The 16,496-nt window shown below is 42.2% G+C and overlaps 2 protein-coding genes across 2 annotated transcripts in view; both read left to right on the top strand.

Annotated features, from left to right (window-relative positions):
* Positions 1–2,794, top strand: part of LOC145404710 (multiple PDZ domain protein-like) — a 1,044,659-nt gene extending 1,041,865 nt beyond the window's left edge. The window contains exon 46 of the mRNA XM_080276264.1: positions 243–2,794. Within this exon, the coding sequence (XP_080132390.1) occupies positions 243–681 (439 nt within the window). The 3' untranslated portion in view covers positions 682–2,794. The remainder of the gene's footprint in view (positions 1–242) is intronic.
* A 4,309-nt stretch (positions 2,795–7,103) lies between these two features.
* Positions 7,104–14,748, top strand: LOC145404699 (uncharacterized). Its single transcript, XM_080276253.1, has 7 exons — positions 7,104–7,652; positions 7,974–8,120; positions 8,414–8,679; positions 10,200–10,305; positions 10,919–11,030; positions 13,102–14,002; positions 14,289–14,748. Exons 1-7 carry the CDS (start codon positions 7,311–7,313, stop codon positions 14,746–14,748), a joined length of 2,334 nt encoding a protein of 777 aa, XP_080132379.1. The 5' UTR covers positions 7,104–7,310.
* Positions 14,749–16,496: the final 1,748 nt, after the last annotated feature.

Below are 16,496 nucleotides of genomic sequence, written 5' to 3'. Positions count from 1 at the left end.
ACGACTCTACGGTACATAAAACATCATCATTATTATTGCATATTAGATCACTTGTATGGGTCTTGGGTTCCTTATACACGAGTCCAGGAACGCATCCCTATTTATCCCATTAAACCTTAATTTCGCTTTACGATATTTCGGTTTACGATTGCCTTTCTAGGAACGCATACCAATCGTAAAATGAGGGAGACCTGTATGTGTAAGTTATTCATCTCTGAGCCACCATTGTTCAACATTTGCAGGAACACCACTTGGCCAGTGACCATAAGCGACAGTTCCCCTGACAGCCCCAGCAGCCCCATGGCAGTCCCCCCAGTCCCTATCCCTCGCACTCACCAACCACATGCCCTTCACTCTCACCACCACCACCTTCCTCCACCACAACCACCACAGGAGGGATCAGAGCCTTTAGGCATCAGAACCATTCTGTTGGAGCGTCGTGATGATGGCCTGGGATTCTCCATTGTGGGAGGGTTCGGATCTAACCTCGGAGATTTGCCAATTTATGTAAAGAGCGTTTTTGAACGTGGGGCAGCAGCAAGAGAGGGCTCACTCCGCCGTGGAGATCAGATTCTGGAGGTTAATGGACAGTCGCTTGCAGGGTTGACACATTCAGATGCTGTAGCCATACTGAAGGAGGCTCGGGGCTCAGTCGCTCTCACCATTTTGCCGTCGAAGTAAACTTTTTAGGAGTGTTCATATTTTTTCTTATTTCAATTTTGATGTTTTTCATTGTTGCAAATGAAGAGTAGCCTTCTAGTTATACAGTACATGATTATGTAAATAAGCCTGAGACCAATCTACAGTATATAAGTTTATAAGCTTAAAATCAGCTAATCTAAGGCTTATTTGTTGTCATATGATGCTCTTTATTTTGTAGAACATTACAACAGTGCTATCATGAATAAATTTTTATAGAATTTCAGTATCACAGTTGAATATATATATATATATAGCCAGAATTATACATTGTCAAATACATGGAGAAAACTGTCTACTACACCAATGTGTGGCCTTTAGAGATTGTGGTAGTTTGATACCAGTTTCAAGGTTAATTTTGCTCTTTGATTGTATTTAATCTTGAATATTAATTTGTTGTAGATGCATGACATAAATTTAGAAGGCTATATTGGTATTTAGTGATCAGATAAGCTGTGGCTTATGCAAGGTTTCTTAAAAATAATTTGAATTGTTTAGGTGACTAACTGTTATATTCACAAGTTATTTTAAACACACTTCTGGTCACTACAAAAGCAGCGATAAAACACAGTTTAATATGACATTAATGCTGTATACACTTATGCACATCAAAATCTGCATTACTACATTTTACCATATCTACTGAGTAACTGAGAAGCTCATAAGAAGACCTCCAAACAAAGTTCTTGTGAGTAGTGACAGTAACACTGATTAGTCTGTATACCTCAGCATCCAGTTACTCCAGGCTCCACTGTACATATGACCATTGCAGTTGAGTTATGGCTCTGTGGTCAAGATTACACCACTGCTAAGTGTCAATCTTTCCCAGAGAAATTCACTTTAGGTCTCACCCTTGCCTACTCAGACTCACTACCTCATGCATACTTTTATAATGTATAGATATGTGTTGACTTGTACTTGTTAATGATTCTTTATTATCTTGGTAGTACACACACTTTTTGCAATTATTTACAGTTCTGTGGAATAATAATCTTGTGAAAAAAAATATTGAATGTAAATTAGCAAAATTAACTTGTGACTAGGATAGCTGGACAGAGGAAGTGTGAGGACAAAGAAGCTTAAGAGTGATGCCACTACTGTCATCCTGACCAGAGAGCCATAAATATTGTAGTTAAGAGTATGCGTAACAGTTAATCATTAGTTGAATAGATTATTTGCAAAGTCTATACAGCATATCAGATTTCTATTGGTATAAAGTACAGGCTTTATTGCCATGGTTTATAATAGACCACCACTCATAGATAATCATTCATATTGTTGATTGCATAATTGAACTAAACCTGGTTAATCCAAACTGTGATACCTACTGTATTGTTGAAAACTGAAATATTTTATCAAGATAGTTCTCTTTTGAATATATTGAACAACTACGTTAGGATGAACCAGGTTTTGATGCATCTGTTATTTCTTGTTAAAAGTTTTACCTCTTGATTCTGGACATTTGATTTTGTAGGGTTGTACTATTAATTATAGAATTTAGAAAAGCAATTCAAAAGCATTATCAGTTGACACTGATGATGTTCACCCTAGGTTAAGAATGTTTAGGGCATTATTTTGTGAGTAATTTGATTTACATGATAACTTCAGTACTGTATAACATGGGACTTGAGCCTTATTTTACTGAGAGTCCCTGTTACTTTTGCAGTCCTGAAACTTTCCATTATAAAATTTTTTCTTTGCCAAACAAGACAAGAAACTTAGGTGTACTGCCAGTATAGTGTTCTCAGTGATGTGGGATTCAGCCTCTCAGTCACAAGTTCTAAACCATCCTAATGGAAGATGTTTACAGCAGATACAGCAGCAGTCTTTATCAGTCCTACCAGAATCCCACTTTAGTGAGGTTTCAAAGTAAGAATTGCTGCCATCTTGAGAGGCACTTGGTAAACCTAAGTATGTTGAAGCAAGGTTTAAATGAATAAGTCAGATAACAATGACTTCAAGAAATGTCTGCCTGAAAAAAAAAGAAAAAAAGAGACGATCACAAGAAACAGTCTGTTATGAAGCTCATACTGATATCTTTTTATCATCTATGCAATAAGGCAGTAATATGAAATAAAGATTTCACACTAACAAATGTATTTTAAATCCATTACAGGAATAAATATATGGCACAGTGCACACTTGGAGCTTCAGTTGTTTTGTGTCATATCCATTATTGGCATCCTTCTTCTCTTCATCTTCTTTTTCCTCCTCCCTCCTCCTCCTCCTTGTCCTCGTCCTCCTCCTCCTATCTTTTATATTCACATCCTTGTCCTCCTCCCCATCCTTATCCTGCTGTTGTAGCTACTCTTTCTCCTGCCCTTCTCCCTCTTTCTTACCCCTCCTTGTTTGTGTCCTCCTTACTCCTGCTCCTCCTCTTCCTTACCCTTTTTCTCCACATCATCATCATTTAGTGGTAAGTGGGGGTGCTCACCATCCTCTCACCCGATGTAGTGCTGCTCTCGGGTGATTGCCCATTCCTCGCTTCCTTTCTCCTTTCCTTCCTTCCTTCCTTCTTTCTTTCCTTCATTCCTTCCTTCCTCTTCTGTCTTTCTTTCCTTCATTCTTCCCTCATCCATCTGTCTATGGGTGACTCTACACTGAGTGACAACCAAGTGGTTTCCTGTACACCGGGAAACCATTTACTATGCTGTGCGATAACCATATAACCAAATTATGCTGCCTGGTGGTTTAATGGGTAATTACGGCACTCCAATCGGATTGAGCCTATGCAGGTTTATATCCAAGGGATGGTTGGGGTTTATTGCTCACATAATTCCACTCATGAATGAGTGAGGCTGGTCACTCTCATCTTAAATGTCAGGACCAACTTGCCTAGCCCTAGGCTCCTACGATCCTCATGGGGTGGCATTGGATTAGATGATGAATGAATGAATGAGAAAGTGACTGGTTGCCTTAACTTAATAGCCTGGACAGAAATCTAGCCTTGGCTCCATGTTCTTGATTTCAAGGGAAGTATAGATGGACGGATGAATGGATGGATAGGGAAGGAGTATTGTATGATAGATGGGCAGGCATCCTGGTAGGTACTAGAAGTATGTACTGTAGAGAGGAGAACAGAATACAGTACTCATAGCCATCTGAAGTAAGTACAGTGAAGCCAAAGCAGCTGTGAGAGTGGATGTTGCACTGAATGAGAGATTCAGTTTGAATGCTGGATTGGAGGTGAGCTGTGTAATGTCATCATGGCTGTCCAGTGTGTATTTGGAGAGAGTAATGAAAACGGTGCTGAACACAAGAGACAGGGGTGGGAACTGTCTACACTTCTGCCTGCAGATGATTCGCTGCTGACAAGATCAGGAGTGAATGTGGCAGTGTGGTAGAAAAACTTGATGATGTATATTAAAGATTCAGTTCAGTAGTACATTTAGACAAGGACAGGACAGTGTTTCAGAGGAGCATTTTGTGGTAGGTGGTGGGACCCATCATTTGCTCTCCAGGTGACTCTGCACTTAGTGACAAGCTAAATGGCGGCTTGTACTCCAGGAAACCAGTTATTATGCTACTATGTTGAGTGATAACCATGTAACCAGTTAATGCCTGGTGGTCAGGTTGGTTAAGGCACTCTAACTGCTTGGAGCCTGTAAGAGTTTTCAGGTGAGAGGTAGTATGAGCTTCTTGCTCACATAATTATACTCACAGATGAATGAAGCTGGTCACCCTTGTCTTGAATATCATGACTGAGTAACCTATCCCCATGCCACTTTGATTCTGTTTATATGGGAAAAAAAGAAACTGGACTGGCTGATGATGCAAAGAGAGCATTTTGTTTTTAGATACAAAAATGCAAAAGTGGGGAATGCCAGAACAGATGGAGTGGTTGACTAGTGGGGTGCACTCAATGACGTGGATATGAACAGTAAAGCCATGATGGATGTTTGTGCTGGGAAAGGCTTGGTAACAACAAAAAACCTTTGGTTGCACAACAGTCGTATTATCGCCACTGTAACACCTGGAAATTAAATTTGGACTTTGCTGGAAGGATTAATGTCAAGAGTGGAGCATCTGGAGCTTAGTGGAGAGATGGACAGACACATAAGGAAGTCAAGGAGCATTATGGTGTTGATGGGAATGTGTTGGAAAATGTTAGAAATAGGCTACCCTGATGTGGTTTGGCCATGTGGAGAGTGATGGGAGTGTACAGTATATGAACGAAGTGGAGAGGAACGCCGTGAATGAGATCAAGGGATGGGTGGAGAGGTGTATAAGTGAGGGTAGTGTGATACGGATGAAAGGCTGCCTTAAGGCAAAGGGCAGGGCAGCATGATAATTGGCCGATGATTAAAGACAGGTAAACATTTTGCATAGATATCCATACCATTTGAGAGTACGATACATTTTATCCATTTCACAATGTCATATACTCTTACAGTAGACAGCATTTCATTTTTGCAGTTCACATAGAGAGCTGTTAAACTGCACATTTAATCCTTGTTATACTTGCAGCAGCTTTGAAAAAGGTAAGTTTTAAAATCTTTGGCCTTTTAAGGTTATGAACCACTGCTGGGTTCTATTCCCACTGGATAATATCAGCAGCAGGTGGCAACACAGAGATGAAGGATTGAAATTCAGATTTGCTAGGATTTGAAATAACAGGTTAACAGCCAATAGATCAGAGTGGAGAAAGGTGGGAGATGCCTTTGTCCTGCAATAGAGTGACATTGGATGATAATCATTTCTGTATGCTTAGATGGCACTCTAGCACCTTTATTCCCTCACTGCAATGATGTCTCTTTCACTTAGTGCTACCCCCAGACGATTTCTTAAATTTAGGAAACCAAACAAGAGGTTAGAAACGACCTTCCCAAACCCCCTGGCAAGCAAAGATTTCCCCAGAACTGTTCGAAAATTATCAGGCAAGTGAGCGAGGATAAAATATAAATGACATGATCAAGTTGAAGAGGTAAATCTACTATGGTAGTTACTTGTTCTGACATATTAACACATGCATCTCAAAAGCTATTTATTATTATTATTGTTGTTACTTTTTACTGTTGAGGCAGATTTATTCAGCACTCTCATGAAACATCATTCCAACAGAGGAGCACTTCTTACAGATTATAGGATGACAGACCCACATAACACCTAACTGTGACAGGGTACAAGGGGGTAACTGGCACTAACACCATGACATCGCTGGGGTATGCGGCCAGAGCATGTACTCGGCTCGGGGCAGATGGACGCCGATGCTCTGCATAGTCCTAGGTCACCCATGGGCAAGGTACAAAACAGCACCTATTAACCCTCCAAAAAGTTGGTAGGTGGATGGTTATCATCAACTTCAAGGGAGTACTACCATGGGAGTGCTGTGGGGACAAGGCCCAGTAGCTTGCCTTGCACAGCACTTCCAGGCAGAGAACTCAATCACATTTACTATGTGATCAAAGTCCAGGCTGAGACTGCTCATAGATGTCCCCAATATGCAGCTCACCCTCTTGGGGGGCTGTGCCTCGTTTTCCCCAGCACCTAGACCTGTGGAAGAACCTTCTTCCTACCCTGGTGAGGCGCTGTCTGCCACAGGGAGGCGGCTGCTTGTGGTAGACGAGTGTGTTGCTAGAATGTATCTCAGTAGCTAACAAGAAGAACGTCAACATTGTTTCCCCTGGGGAAGGGGGAAAAGAATACTTCCCCAGTATCCCTGCTTGTCGTAAAAGGCGACTAAAAGGGGCCTTTTTGTTTTCAATCGTTCTCTCCTTACTATCCTCCTCTTTTCTGTCCTCTCTCTCTTCTTCATCCGTGTTTCTTCCGGCTTCTGTTTTCCTCTCTACTCCTGTGAGATCAGACATTTGGTGTCATGGCATGAATAGTTTAAGGAAATCACATTGACGTCATTATGCTGTTTCTACAAACAATTCCTCTCGTTCACCCAATCTTCACCCCTTTAGTTTCTAGTTATCCTCTGCAGTGTCCTCCCTGCTCCTTTCTAGTCTTCAGATCATAACATGGTCCCAAATGCTCTTTGCTATCTGACACTTTGATTTTATTCATTCAGTTACTCATCAACATTGTATCGCTCACAAACATCACCCTCCTCCGCCGTCCACCATCACTTCCCCCTCACCATATTCATTCTCCATTTCGTCCTCACCTTATTCATAACCACCAACTCACCACATTCGCTACAACGGCCACCTCACTCGCCATATCAAAGCAAACACTTTATCTTGTTCCGATGTCTGGCCTGAGGGAATGCAGCAGATGGGCGATTGTTGAAGGGTAAGGTAATCTGTTCGACGTCTGGCAGCACACCAGTGTCCAAGTGATATCGATAGGAATTGTTTAACTATGTGTTTTATATTACATCTGTGTATATTACTTGACTCCAACTAAAAAGTAAAGACGGTTGATAGTTGTGTCAGAAATATAGTTTATCACCAGTAGTACGATATCCATGCTAAAATACTAAAAAAAATAAATAATAATAACGACAGCTAGCGAGCCTCGGGCACCCGGGCAGGAAGGACACTCGGCCAGTCGTGCCCCTGTTTGACAGTTCTCATTACTTACGATTCCGTTTCAGTAACTACAAAGTGTATAGCATGGTGGTGGTGGCGAAGCGAATGTTTGTGTGTTTAATGATGCTTTGTGTAATGGGGAAAGATGACATAGCTCTCTCCGAGACTGGTACAGGGTCACAAGACCACTCAGGGAACAGAGACGATGTGGATACTGGTGTTGTCCGAGTGAAAGAATGTGAAGCGAGAGAAAACTGTTGGGTGAGTGAGAAGTCGGGATCAGTTACTGCAGCGGTGCTACAAGATGACGAGGAAGAAGTGACTGATTCTGGTGGAGACAGTGCCAAGAGGGATATCCAGTACACCGCAGCAGTACTGGAACACGCCGCCTACAGCGATTGGACGAATGGTGGTTTTGTCATATTGCAGGAGAACGCCAGAATCTACTTGGAGTACGCAGCCATCGCCAAGCAACAGGTACAGTATAGTAATGTGTGTGCTACTACTTGGGGCTTATCACGACTAGTTGCCTGCATTCCCACCAACACAAGCATTGTGTGATACGATGATCTGGGGGTGTTCTGTTGTTAAATTTCACCTGTAGAAGCGTCTTTTATGACACATCAGTCTAATCAGTGGTAACATATACCACTCGTGAATAACTTAAACTTTTCTGGTGTGTAGGATTTAACCCTTCCTATGGTCAGGACAAGTCTAGTATTCCAAATAATGCCAGTCAATTGTATTCAGGAAAGTGATTGCTGAGTGTCTGAGAATGTTAACCTGTTTGTTCTACAGGCTGCGGACATAGTGGTGTTTCCCGAGTATGGTCTGACCAGCATTAACACGGAAGGGGGTGATTTCCTTGCTCTCACACAACTTGTACCTCACCCCAGTGATATGGTCGTCCCGTGCTCCTTATCTCATCATACCAATTATACCCAGGTCAGTATACACACACACACACACACACACACACACACACACACACACACACACACACACACACACACCAGCTAGGCCTATGGGAATACCATACAAATCATCATGAACTTGGGAAATGCCCTTTATTGACTGTCTTACTGTAAGCTTATTATAATCATGTGGAGATAGGAAGAATGTATTAAATGTCACCGTATTTGTAAATGTCTCGTGGCAAAACAATTTCAATTGACCTACTGCCCATCAAGTGCCAAAACAAGTCCAGTTGACTCACTGCCCTTGGCCTTTGCCTCCAGGTACTGGGGGACCTGAGCTGTGGGGCAGCTGAACTTGGAATGTATCTTGTTATTGACCTAGCAGAGCAAGTGCCTTGTGACCCCACCCACTATCAGTATATGCATGGGACACAGGAGCACTTGACAAGGGATGGAGGAGATGAGCAGGAGGTGGAGAGTGTGGTAAAGGAGCCAGAGAAGGGTATGGGGGAGGAGTGTTCAGATGAAGGTTATATTTTCTACAGCACTCAAGTTGTGCTGGACCGGGCTGGCATGGTTGTAGCAAGGTGGGTTATTTTCTGTATTTATTTTGCTGTATGCCGCAGTGTTTGGAAAGATTTTTTTTTTCCCTGTATTTTAAACCTTTCTGTTCAGACATATATTTAAAATAATTCCAACTAATGCGTGATTTTATTGTGCTGAACAAAACCTTGAACACCCTGAAGCATGATTCCTATTTCTAACTTTTCAGTGATTGTCTTTATCTTGAGCTGTTTTACCCACTTATGTATGCGGATGAGGCAGAGTCCAGAAAGGAAGAGAAAACACAATGGAGGGAGAACTAATTAACGTCATGTCCATGGAAATGGGTCACACATTCACTCACTCACCACTCAGACCCCTATAATCCTGATTTCACCTCACGGACACGACCATGTGCACTTTTTTTTTCTTTCTTTATAGATGCTCTTCATGTTCCCTCTCAGATAGTCATTTTGTTGGCTATAGTAAAAAAAAAAAAAATGTGCCAAACCTGTCATGTTCTTCTTAGTTCATACAGCAAACTCAATCCTGTTAGTTCCCGAGCCTCATCAACTTCTATGCCTCATTTACCTTGCCTCTCCACACTCTTCTTGGCCTGCCACATTTTAACCCACCTTCAGACTCGTTCAGCTATATTCTATTCACCACTCTACATTCATTATTCCTTCCATATGACCATACCATGTAAGCTCACACTCGTCATTCCTGTTGTCAATACATATCCTTACACCACTTACACATATAGTATTTAGTAATGTTTTATTGGGGGTCATACAGTGATTTAACGTTACACATACCAATAAGGAATGCATTTAGGTTAGATCATACAGTATAAAGCAGATCAAACAGTGATTGACAAGTTAAGGTAAAAGAGTGGCTGCCTCTCACACAGGTGGCTTGGATGCAGGTCCACTTGAGAAAGCAGTAAAAATACTGATGATAGATATGTGCAGTGAGATAAACATGAAGACACTGTTAGAGTTAATTCATAATAATAAAACATATTTCCAGAGAGTAAAAGTTGGGTTGTCCAAATGAAGTTAAAAATTCAGTAATTGTTTCTTTGCCCCTTAATTATCAGTTATACCAGGAATATCCTCTTTGTTGAAGACGTGATGGTATTATTCTGGAGTAGACAGTTTTATCCAGCTGAGGAAGAAACCTCTAGTAAAAGATTTGTGGGACTGCATATTCCATCATTTGAAGAATAATATGTGTAGTTATTTTCAAAGTCTGGTTAATACATCTTACTCTCTGAAACAGGTATCGTAAGTCATACTATCTGAAACAGGAATCGTAAGTCTTACTATCTGAAACAGGTATCGTAAGTCCTACTATCTGAAACAGGTATCGTAAGACTTGCTGTCTGAAACAGGTATTGTAAGTCTTACTATCTGAAACAGGTATCGTGAGTCTTACTATCTGAAACAGGTATCGTAAGACTTGCTGTCTGAAACAGGTATCGTAAGTCTTACTATCTGAAACAGGTATCGTAAGACTTGCTATCTGAAACAGATACCGTAAGTCTTACCATCTGAAACAGGTATCGGAAGAAACACCTGTTCCTGGAGCCAATGTTCTCACCTGGTACGGAACCTGACAGCACGGCACTCTTTTCCACGGACTTTGGGGTTACCTTCTCCCTCCAGGTTAGTTTCTTTCTCCCTCCCTCTCCTCTCCTCTCCTTTCCTCTCCCTCCCCTCTCCTCTCCTCTCCTCTCCTCTCAAATCTCCTCTCCCCTCCTCTCTCTCTCTCTCTCTCTCTCTCTCTGTCATGGTCTGTTGGTGAGTTCATCAGCTGGTCTAGGAATAATTTGATTTACTAGGTTTGCTGTGAAGAGTTTGTACACAACAGAGAGAAGACATTTTGAATAGTAAGTCTTTAGAATGAAATTAAGATTTTTACTAGGCCTGGATGGAGTAAGTTAATAATCAATGGATCAGAGTGGAGAAACATGGAAGGTCTTCATCATGTAATGGATTGTATTCTGTTGGTGATGGTGATGATAGTCGCCTTAGCCCCTAGTCCCATTTTGTATTAATGCATGAAGTGGAAGGGATCGAGGAGCAGCATCTGGAAAGTACGAAAGTAGGAGAATTATTAATGGGGTGCCCAATGCAGTGGAGCATAAATACATGTTTGTTGCATTCAAGAGTTTGGCCCCATCTCACAAGCACTTCTCACCGTTTTTGTCTCTCCATTTATATCTGTGTGAACATGTGTGAGTGACTCGTTCCATTGGTTACCCTTTTTTCCTGTTAGATCTGCTTCGACATCATGTACTCATCACCTGGGGTAGCCAACGTTCTAGGAGAGGGTGTGAGGGACGTGGCCTTGAGTACTGCGTGGATAGATGAACTACCATTCCTTACAGGTGGGTCCACATTAATTGATGAACCCCAGTCAGTGGCCTGGTATGGACAAGATACTGGTAATTTAATGATTAGTTGATCAATTGCATGTCATTGTCCAAAATCTGCATCGTATAAGTACCTTTGTTTATGGCTCATGTGAAAAGACCATGACACAAACAGGCCAGAGAGGACATTCAAATCACTCTTTCCCTACAGTAACCATGTTTGAAGCTGTATAGAACATGTGCTTTTATTGAGATGATTGTTTTGATGTTGGTGCACTCTCACTGTTTGGTGTTTCTGTACCAGTGTTTATTGTTTTTGTTTTAAGGTTTGGGGGCTATAAAATAATTTTAGAGGTCTAACTAAAAAATCTGAGTTTGCTGTCTTGTCTTGGAATATAGGGCTAATCGGAGTCAAAGTAAAGGCATATGGCCATGACATCTAGCCTTTGTAAGAAAAATGGGAACAAGACCAAGAAGAAACCGAAAAAACAAAACAGTTTTCCTTTAGGGAATGTGAAAATTCTGATTCAGTTACTTGTATGAGTTGCAGTTTGAATCGTTAATCGTTTGTGGTGCGTAGGTAGGAGCAGAAAGTGATTATCCAAATTAGCACTTCTCAGAGAGCAGAATAATACAGTACACACCTGGAAGAGAAACACAATTAATAAACAGCAGAGATACTGTATTTATTTACTGCATCAGAGTATCATTGTCAAATTCACTTAGCCATCTTGCCTTCTTGACCATAAAGTCTGGCATGGGAACTTCTTGGACATCATTAACATATCTTCTTTAATGTCCCAATAGTGGTTGCTCTGTTATGTAGCTGACCTATTGTTTTATTTATCTGTGTGCCTCTTCCCCCTCCTCTTCGATGTTTTCTCAGAGTCACTCTCTCACCTTCCTTCACTCTGACAGTCGCTTCCACTTTCATTCATTCCGTCTTTCCCCTCCCTTTGTCCTCGTAAACACATCCTCTGTTTCTGCCAGTGAACTGTTGCCCTGTAGTCTGCTGTACCAATTTTGTTGCAACTGCATTACCCTGACCTGTGTGTCTATGTGACTGACTAGGAAAGGTCCCAAACATTCCCTCAGACTGCGACACACAACCGTCATTTTGCATTTCAAGTCCCTCTCACCGGAAGGTCTCATGGCCAGCCTAGGAATCCAACCTGGGACCTCGTGGTTGCAAGCCGAGTGAGATTCTAATTACACCACTGCCACTCTCCTATGTGTCTGTTTTCTTTTCGCACTTGTACTGTATTGTAAGTTTGTGTCAAGCCTCTACTTTATGACCTTACTGCACTTAACCCTGCCAGATTGTCTGCCTGACCCTCCATAGCTTAACATTTCCTACGTACCAAAGCTGCAGCTTTAAGTGGATACCCCACTGATGCTTTCTACAGCATTTCAAGAGCCCCCATCCGGTTTCTGCCTCGCAGTTACATGTGACAGTACTCTGTCCGCTTTAACTTGGCCTAAAATTGCCTGTGTGTGAAAAGAAATTAACACTAAAATATGGTGTTAGTCACAATAAAATGCTGTGGAAATACTGTAGAGCTGTAGTACTGTCCCACGAGTATTCTGCCAGTGAGCTAGGGGAAATAAAGCTGCTGAATTATGCAAATCTCAAAAGTTAAGGGGATGAATTAAAGCAGCACTTTTGTCGTTTTAATTATGCTACGAAACTCCAATAGGACCATGTTTTTTAGGTACATGGTCATGTTTTAGGGACTTCTGGTTAGGTGTTCCCTTGAGCCAAAGTCAAATCCCGTTTTGTTAAAACCAGATGTAAAATGTAACTGGGGGTTCATACGGTACTGAGTGTGAATAATGGGTGCCTGAGAGGGTACTGATGTGAGATGCTCCAGTTGGATAAAGACCCATAAGGGTTGAAATACAAAGGATGGATGGGCTTCTTGCTCAAACAGTACCACCCATTGTGAATGAAAAGTCGCTCTCACTTTCACTTTGTGGACTAAGTAGCCTAGCTCAGGACTCCGATGCTCCTGATGGGCCTGTAAAGGATTTGGTGATAGGTAGGTAGAAGGTACGTCAGAATACAGACACGTGCTCGTTTTTGCAGCTCCACAGATCCTGCGGGGATGGAGTGCTGGCCTAGGGGTGAACCTTCTGGCGGCCAACTACCACCACACGGCTTCAGGCATGCTGGGCTCTGGGCTGTTCCCTGGGGTTACTTGGGGCACATCCAGCTACACATATAACCACCAGGGGGCCACTGCCTTGATCATTGCCAATCTCACCACAGTCCCATCAGAATCCCTCATGATGGATAGTCATCTGGGTGGGGGAAAAGACCAGGTTAATGATGTCAGAGATGATGGAACAGTCTGGGTCAATGATGGTCGAGAGAATGAGATTGGTGAATTACATGATGCAGGAATACAGTCTGAACCTGTTGAGAATTACCTTAAAACAGACGACATAAATGGAAATAATATATCCGGAAGGTATATTGTAGTGAATGAAGTTGACAGATTGCGCAGGGAAAGCGGAACAAAAGATGGGGGTAACAAAGTAAACAGGAATGATTATGTCTTCATTCATGAGGACCTAGCTCGCTACACTCACACTGCTGTCCCTCCCACCATAGTGCCCTACTCCATCTCTCTCTGCCATGAAGATTTTTGTTGCTCTCTTACTTATTCCCTCACTTACGTTCATCAGGAGCAGGAAAAGAAGGAAGTAACTGAAGAGAAAGAAGAAAGAAAATGTAATAATGATAATGAATGTGTCATCTCAGATAAAGAAGAGACTGATCAGAAAAATAAAAAACACCACAAGACGTTCAGACCCCAGGAGGAAGAACTATGGATTGAAAACATGCAGATGGAGACACCGGTAGAAGAGAGAATGGGTGAGGAAGTGGGGAAGTACCTGCTACTGGTATACAATGGTGTGGTGGAGAAGGGGGGAGGTGTGTACTCCATGTTCACCCAGGTCTGCTCTGTCGTCTACTGCCTCACGTAAGTACAAAGCTAGTCCCATAAGTCAGCATGGTACAGTGAATTGTTACAATCATTACAGACACACTATAATCTTAAAGAACTTGAGTCATACAGTTTTCTGTACAGTATGTATGATCAATTTTCTGCAATCCACGAGGTCTATGTCCGATGGTCCTCGGGTCAAAGCAACAATAGAAGAACGTTTTGAACAAAGTTGGAAACATTACCTGCTAAACTGTAAACAATCTCCAGTCTCATAACTCATTTCCAGTGATTTACTAGTAACCATTCTTAAAATTCCCAGAGACAACATCACCAGCTGTGCACTAATTGAGGATGAGAATTTTGGCACCAGCAACACAAGCTTCAGACCCTTCCACTTGAGAGCCAGTTTCTCAACTCCTTTTGTCTACCCATCTGTATTGATGAGGGACTTGACGTTGCTGTCTGAGGATGACTGGAACTTCACCAACAACGCTGTCATCAGCACCGTACCATCTGACACCAGAACCACACCTAACATGACTGCTGATACCGGTGCTAAGTTCAACACTGTGACAAGTGAATTCGGTACTGCTGCTACATCCAGTGGCAGGGACAACATGAACATAACAAATTCATCTGCCACTGTGGTGTCCAGCATTAGCTATGACTGTGAGATGTTTGTAGATGTGATGGTGACAGACCTGCTGACCTTAGTTCTGTTTGGTCGCTGGTATGACAGAGACCTGTCCAGTAACACTGCGGCACCAAATGAATACTAGATCAAAGTGCTGATAATAAGAGTGTATAGAAAATAGAAGGTCCTTGCTCTATGTTGCCGTTTTGAGATACCTTTTTTTCTTAATTTCATAGTACAGTCAGTTCACCTGTAATGCAGTCTCCTTTATTGCCGATCAAGTATATTTTATTTCCTCAGGGTTACCCTAACGTGGTTACATCTACTGTACAACAGTACAGACTGCAGGGTCAAATATGGCAAAATGATTCATAATCTGTCACTATGCACATGAATATTCTACAATATGGGCCACACGAATTCTCACAGGATCATTGATGTGGGATGATGGTGAAGTGGGTGATGATGCATGAGGTGATCATTTGGGGTGATGGTGTGGACTAGGCTATAGTGTGGTCTGGGCGATGGTGTGATCTGGGTGATGGTGTGGTCTGGGCTATGGTGTGGTCTGGGCGACGGTGTGGTCTGGGCGATGATGTGGTCTGGGCGATGGTGTGGTCTGAGCAATAGTGTGGTCTACCTCCACACTTCAGGTTAGTTACAGCACAGTACCTTAGAGTTGGTGTGTGTGTATTTGTTGGGTGCTCCTTTGTATCTTAGGAGATATTAATATTTGTTGTACAATCAATGTACAAGTGTTGGGAAGGTTCAGACCCACACGATAACAAACCAATACGTCTTGCTTCCTTGTCTTGCGAAATTACAGCTACAACAGCTCAAAATTTTTCATTGCGTTAGCCCACTATTCATCTTCCATTATCTCAGGATATTTTGTTAATTTGTATATGATCATAAAATTCATCTTGACAGGTGTGTGTGTGGGAGGGGGGGTGGACAGGTGTAGTTGGGAATGGGCAGCTCAGTTTTGGGGAGGAATTGCAGGGCCTGGGTAACTTTCCCTCGGCAGCGCCACGGTGTGGGTGGATGTATACATGCGTTGGTGGGTGTGGACGCGTGTGCAGGGGCGCAGCCAGGGTTTTATGAGAATGGGTCTGAATTTTGGTTTTCCTTGAGACACAGTTGCTTGGCTAGTATTATTGCTAACAGTATATAGGTTAACAAAAATGTATCTTGCATTACACCATAAAACATAACCCAGGAAGCTTAATTAATAACTGAATTAGCAAATTACAGACCACATAGCCTACTTCATCCCCACCCCACCCTGGCTGCACCTAAGTGGTTGTGGGTGGATGCGGAGAGACGTAGGTGGTTGAACGGGTATGGGTGGCTGTTAGCAGGAGTGTGTGGGTCTCTTTGTATGGATTCCATCTGTACGTTCAGTAAGCTGCATGACAGAGTGCGTTACCATTATTGCTAGTACCCTGATATTACACGTATATAGCCAGATAACTCAAAGGTAAAACCACCACTAAACTGGTAGTTACGTACTGGACCAGGTTAGTGAAATTTAATCAAGGAGAGAATATGTTGTGGAGTGGAGACTGCCTAGGTTTAAACCTTTTTCTCGCCAGTTTGGTAAGTCAGACCCCCGGCATATGCCATGAATCAACTCTGTTCCTTCAAGACATTTTATTCTTGCAGTTATCAGACATACTTTAGCTCGAGGCACTGAAGTGGATGATGTTAAATGGCCTTCATGAGCCTGTGTAAAAAAAAAAAAAAAATGTTAAAGTGTTTGGGTTGAGGTAGCTGACAAACCGAAATGCATTCTGATGAACTATCGGGAGTCATCTGAGAAACTGGAAATAAGTAACTTTGGAAAATGTGGAGGAACCTTGCTCTCCTCTGTCCGTTGCTGCATCTGCATTA

The sequence above is a fragment of the Coenobita brevimanus genome, chromosome 7 (assembly GCF_032717465.1).
Source record: "Coenobita brevimanus isolate Jiangsu-jjx chromosome 7, ASM3271746v2, whole genome shotgun sequence".
Lineage (NCBI taxonomy): Eukaryota > Metazoa > Arthropoda > Malacostraca > Decapoda > Coenobitidae > Coenobita > Coenobita brevimanus.
Note: the sequence above shows the minus strand (reverse complement) of the source record. Positions and strands in the feature narration are given on the sequence as shown.

Bases quoted from the DNA above. Each gene is read 5' to 3' on its own strand.
- LOC145404699 (XM_080276253.1), top strand. From the start codon at position 7,311: ATGGGGAAAGATGACATAGCTCTCTCCGAGACTGGTACAGGGTCACAA. The intron at 8,121-8,413 runs GTCAGTATACAC...CTTTGCCTCCAG, and splicing joins ATCATACCAATTATACCCAG to GTACTGGGGGACCTGAGCTG. The intron at 8,680-10,199 runs GTGGGTTATTTT...CATCTGAAACAG, and splicing joins GCTGGCATGGTTGTAGCAAG to GTATCGGAAGAAACACCTGT.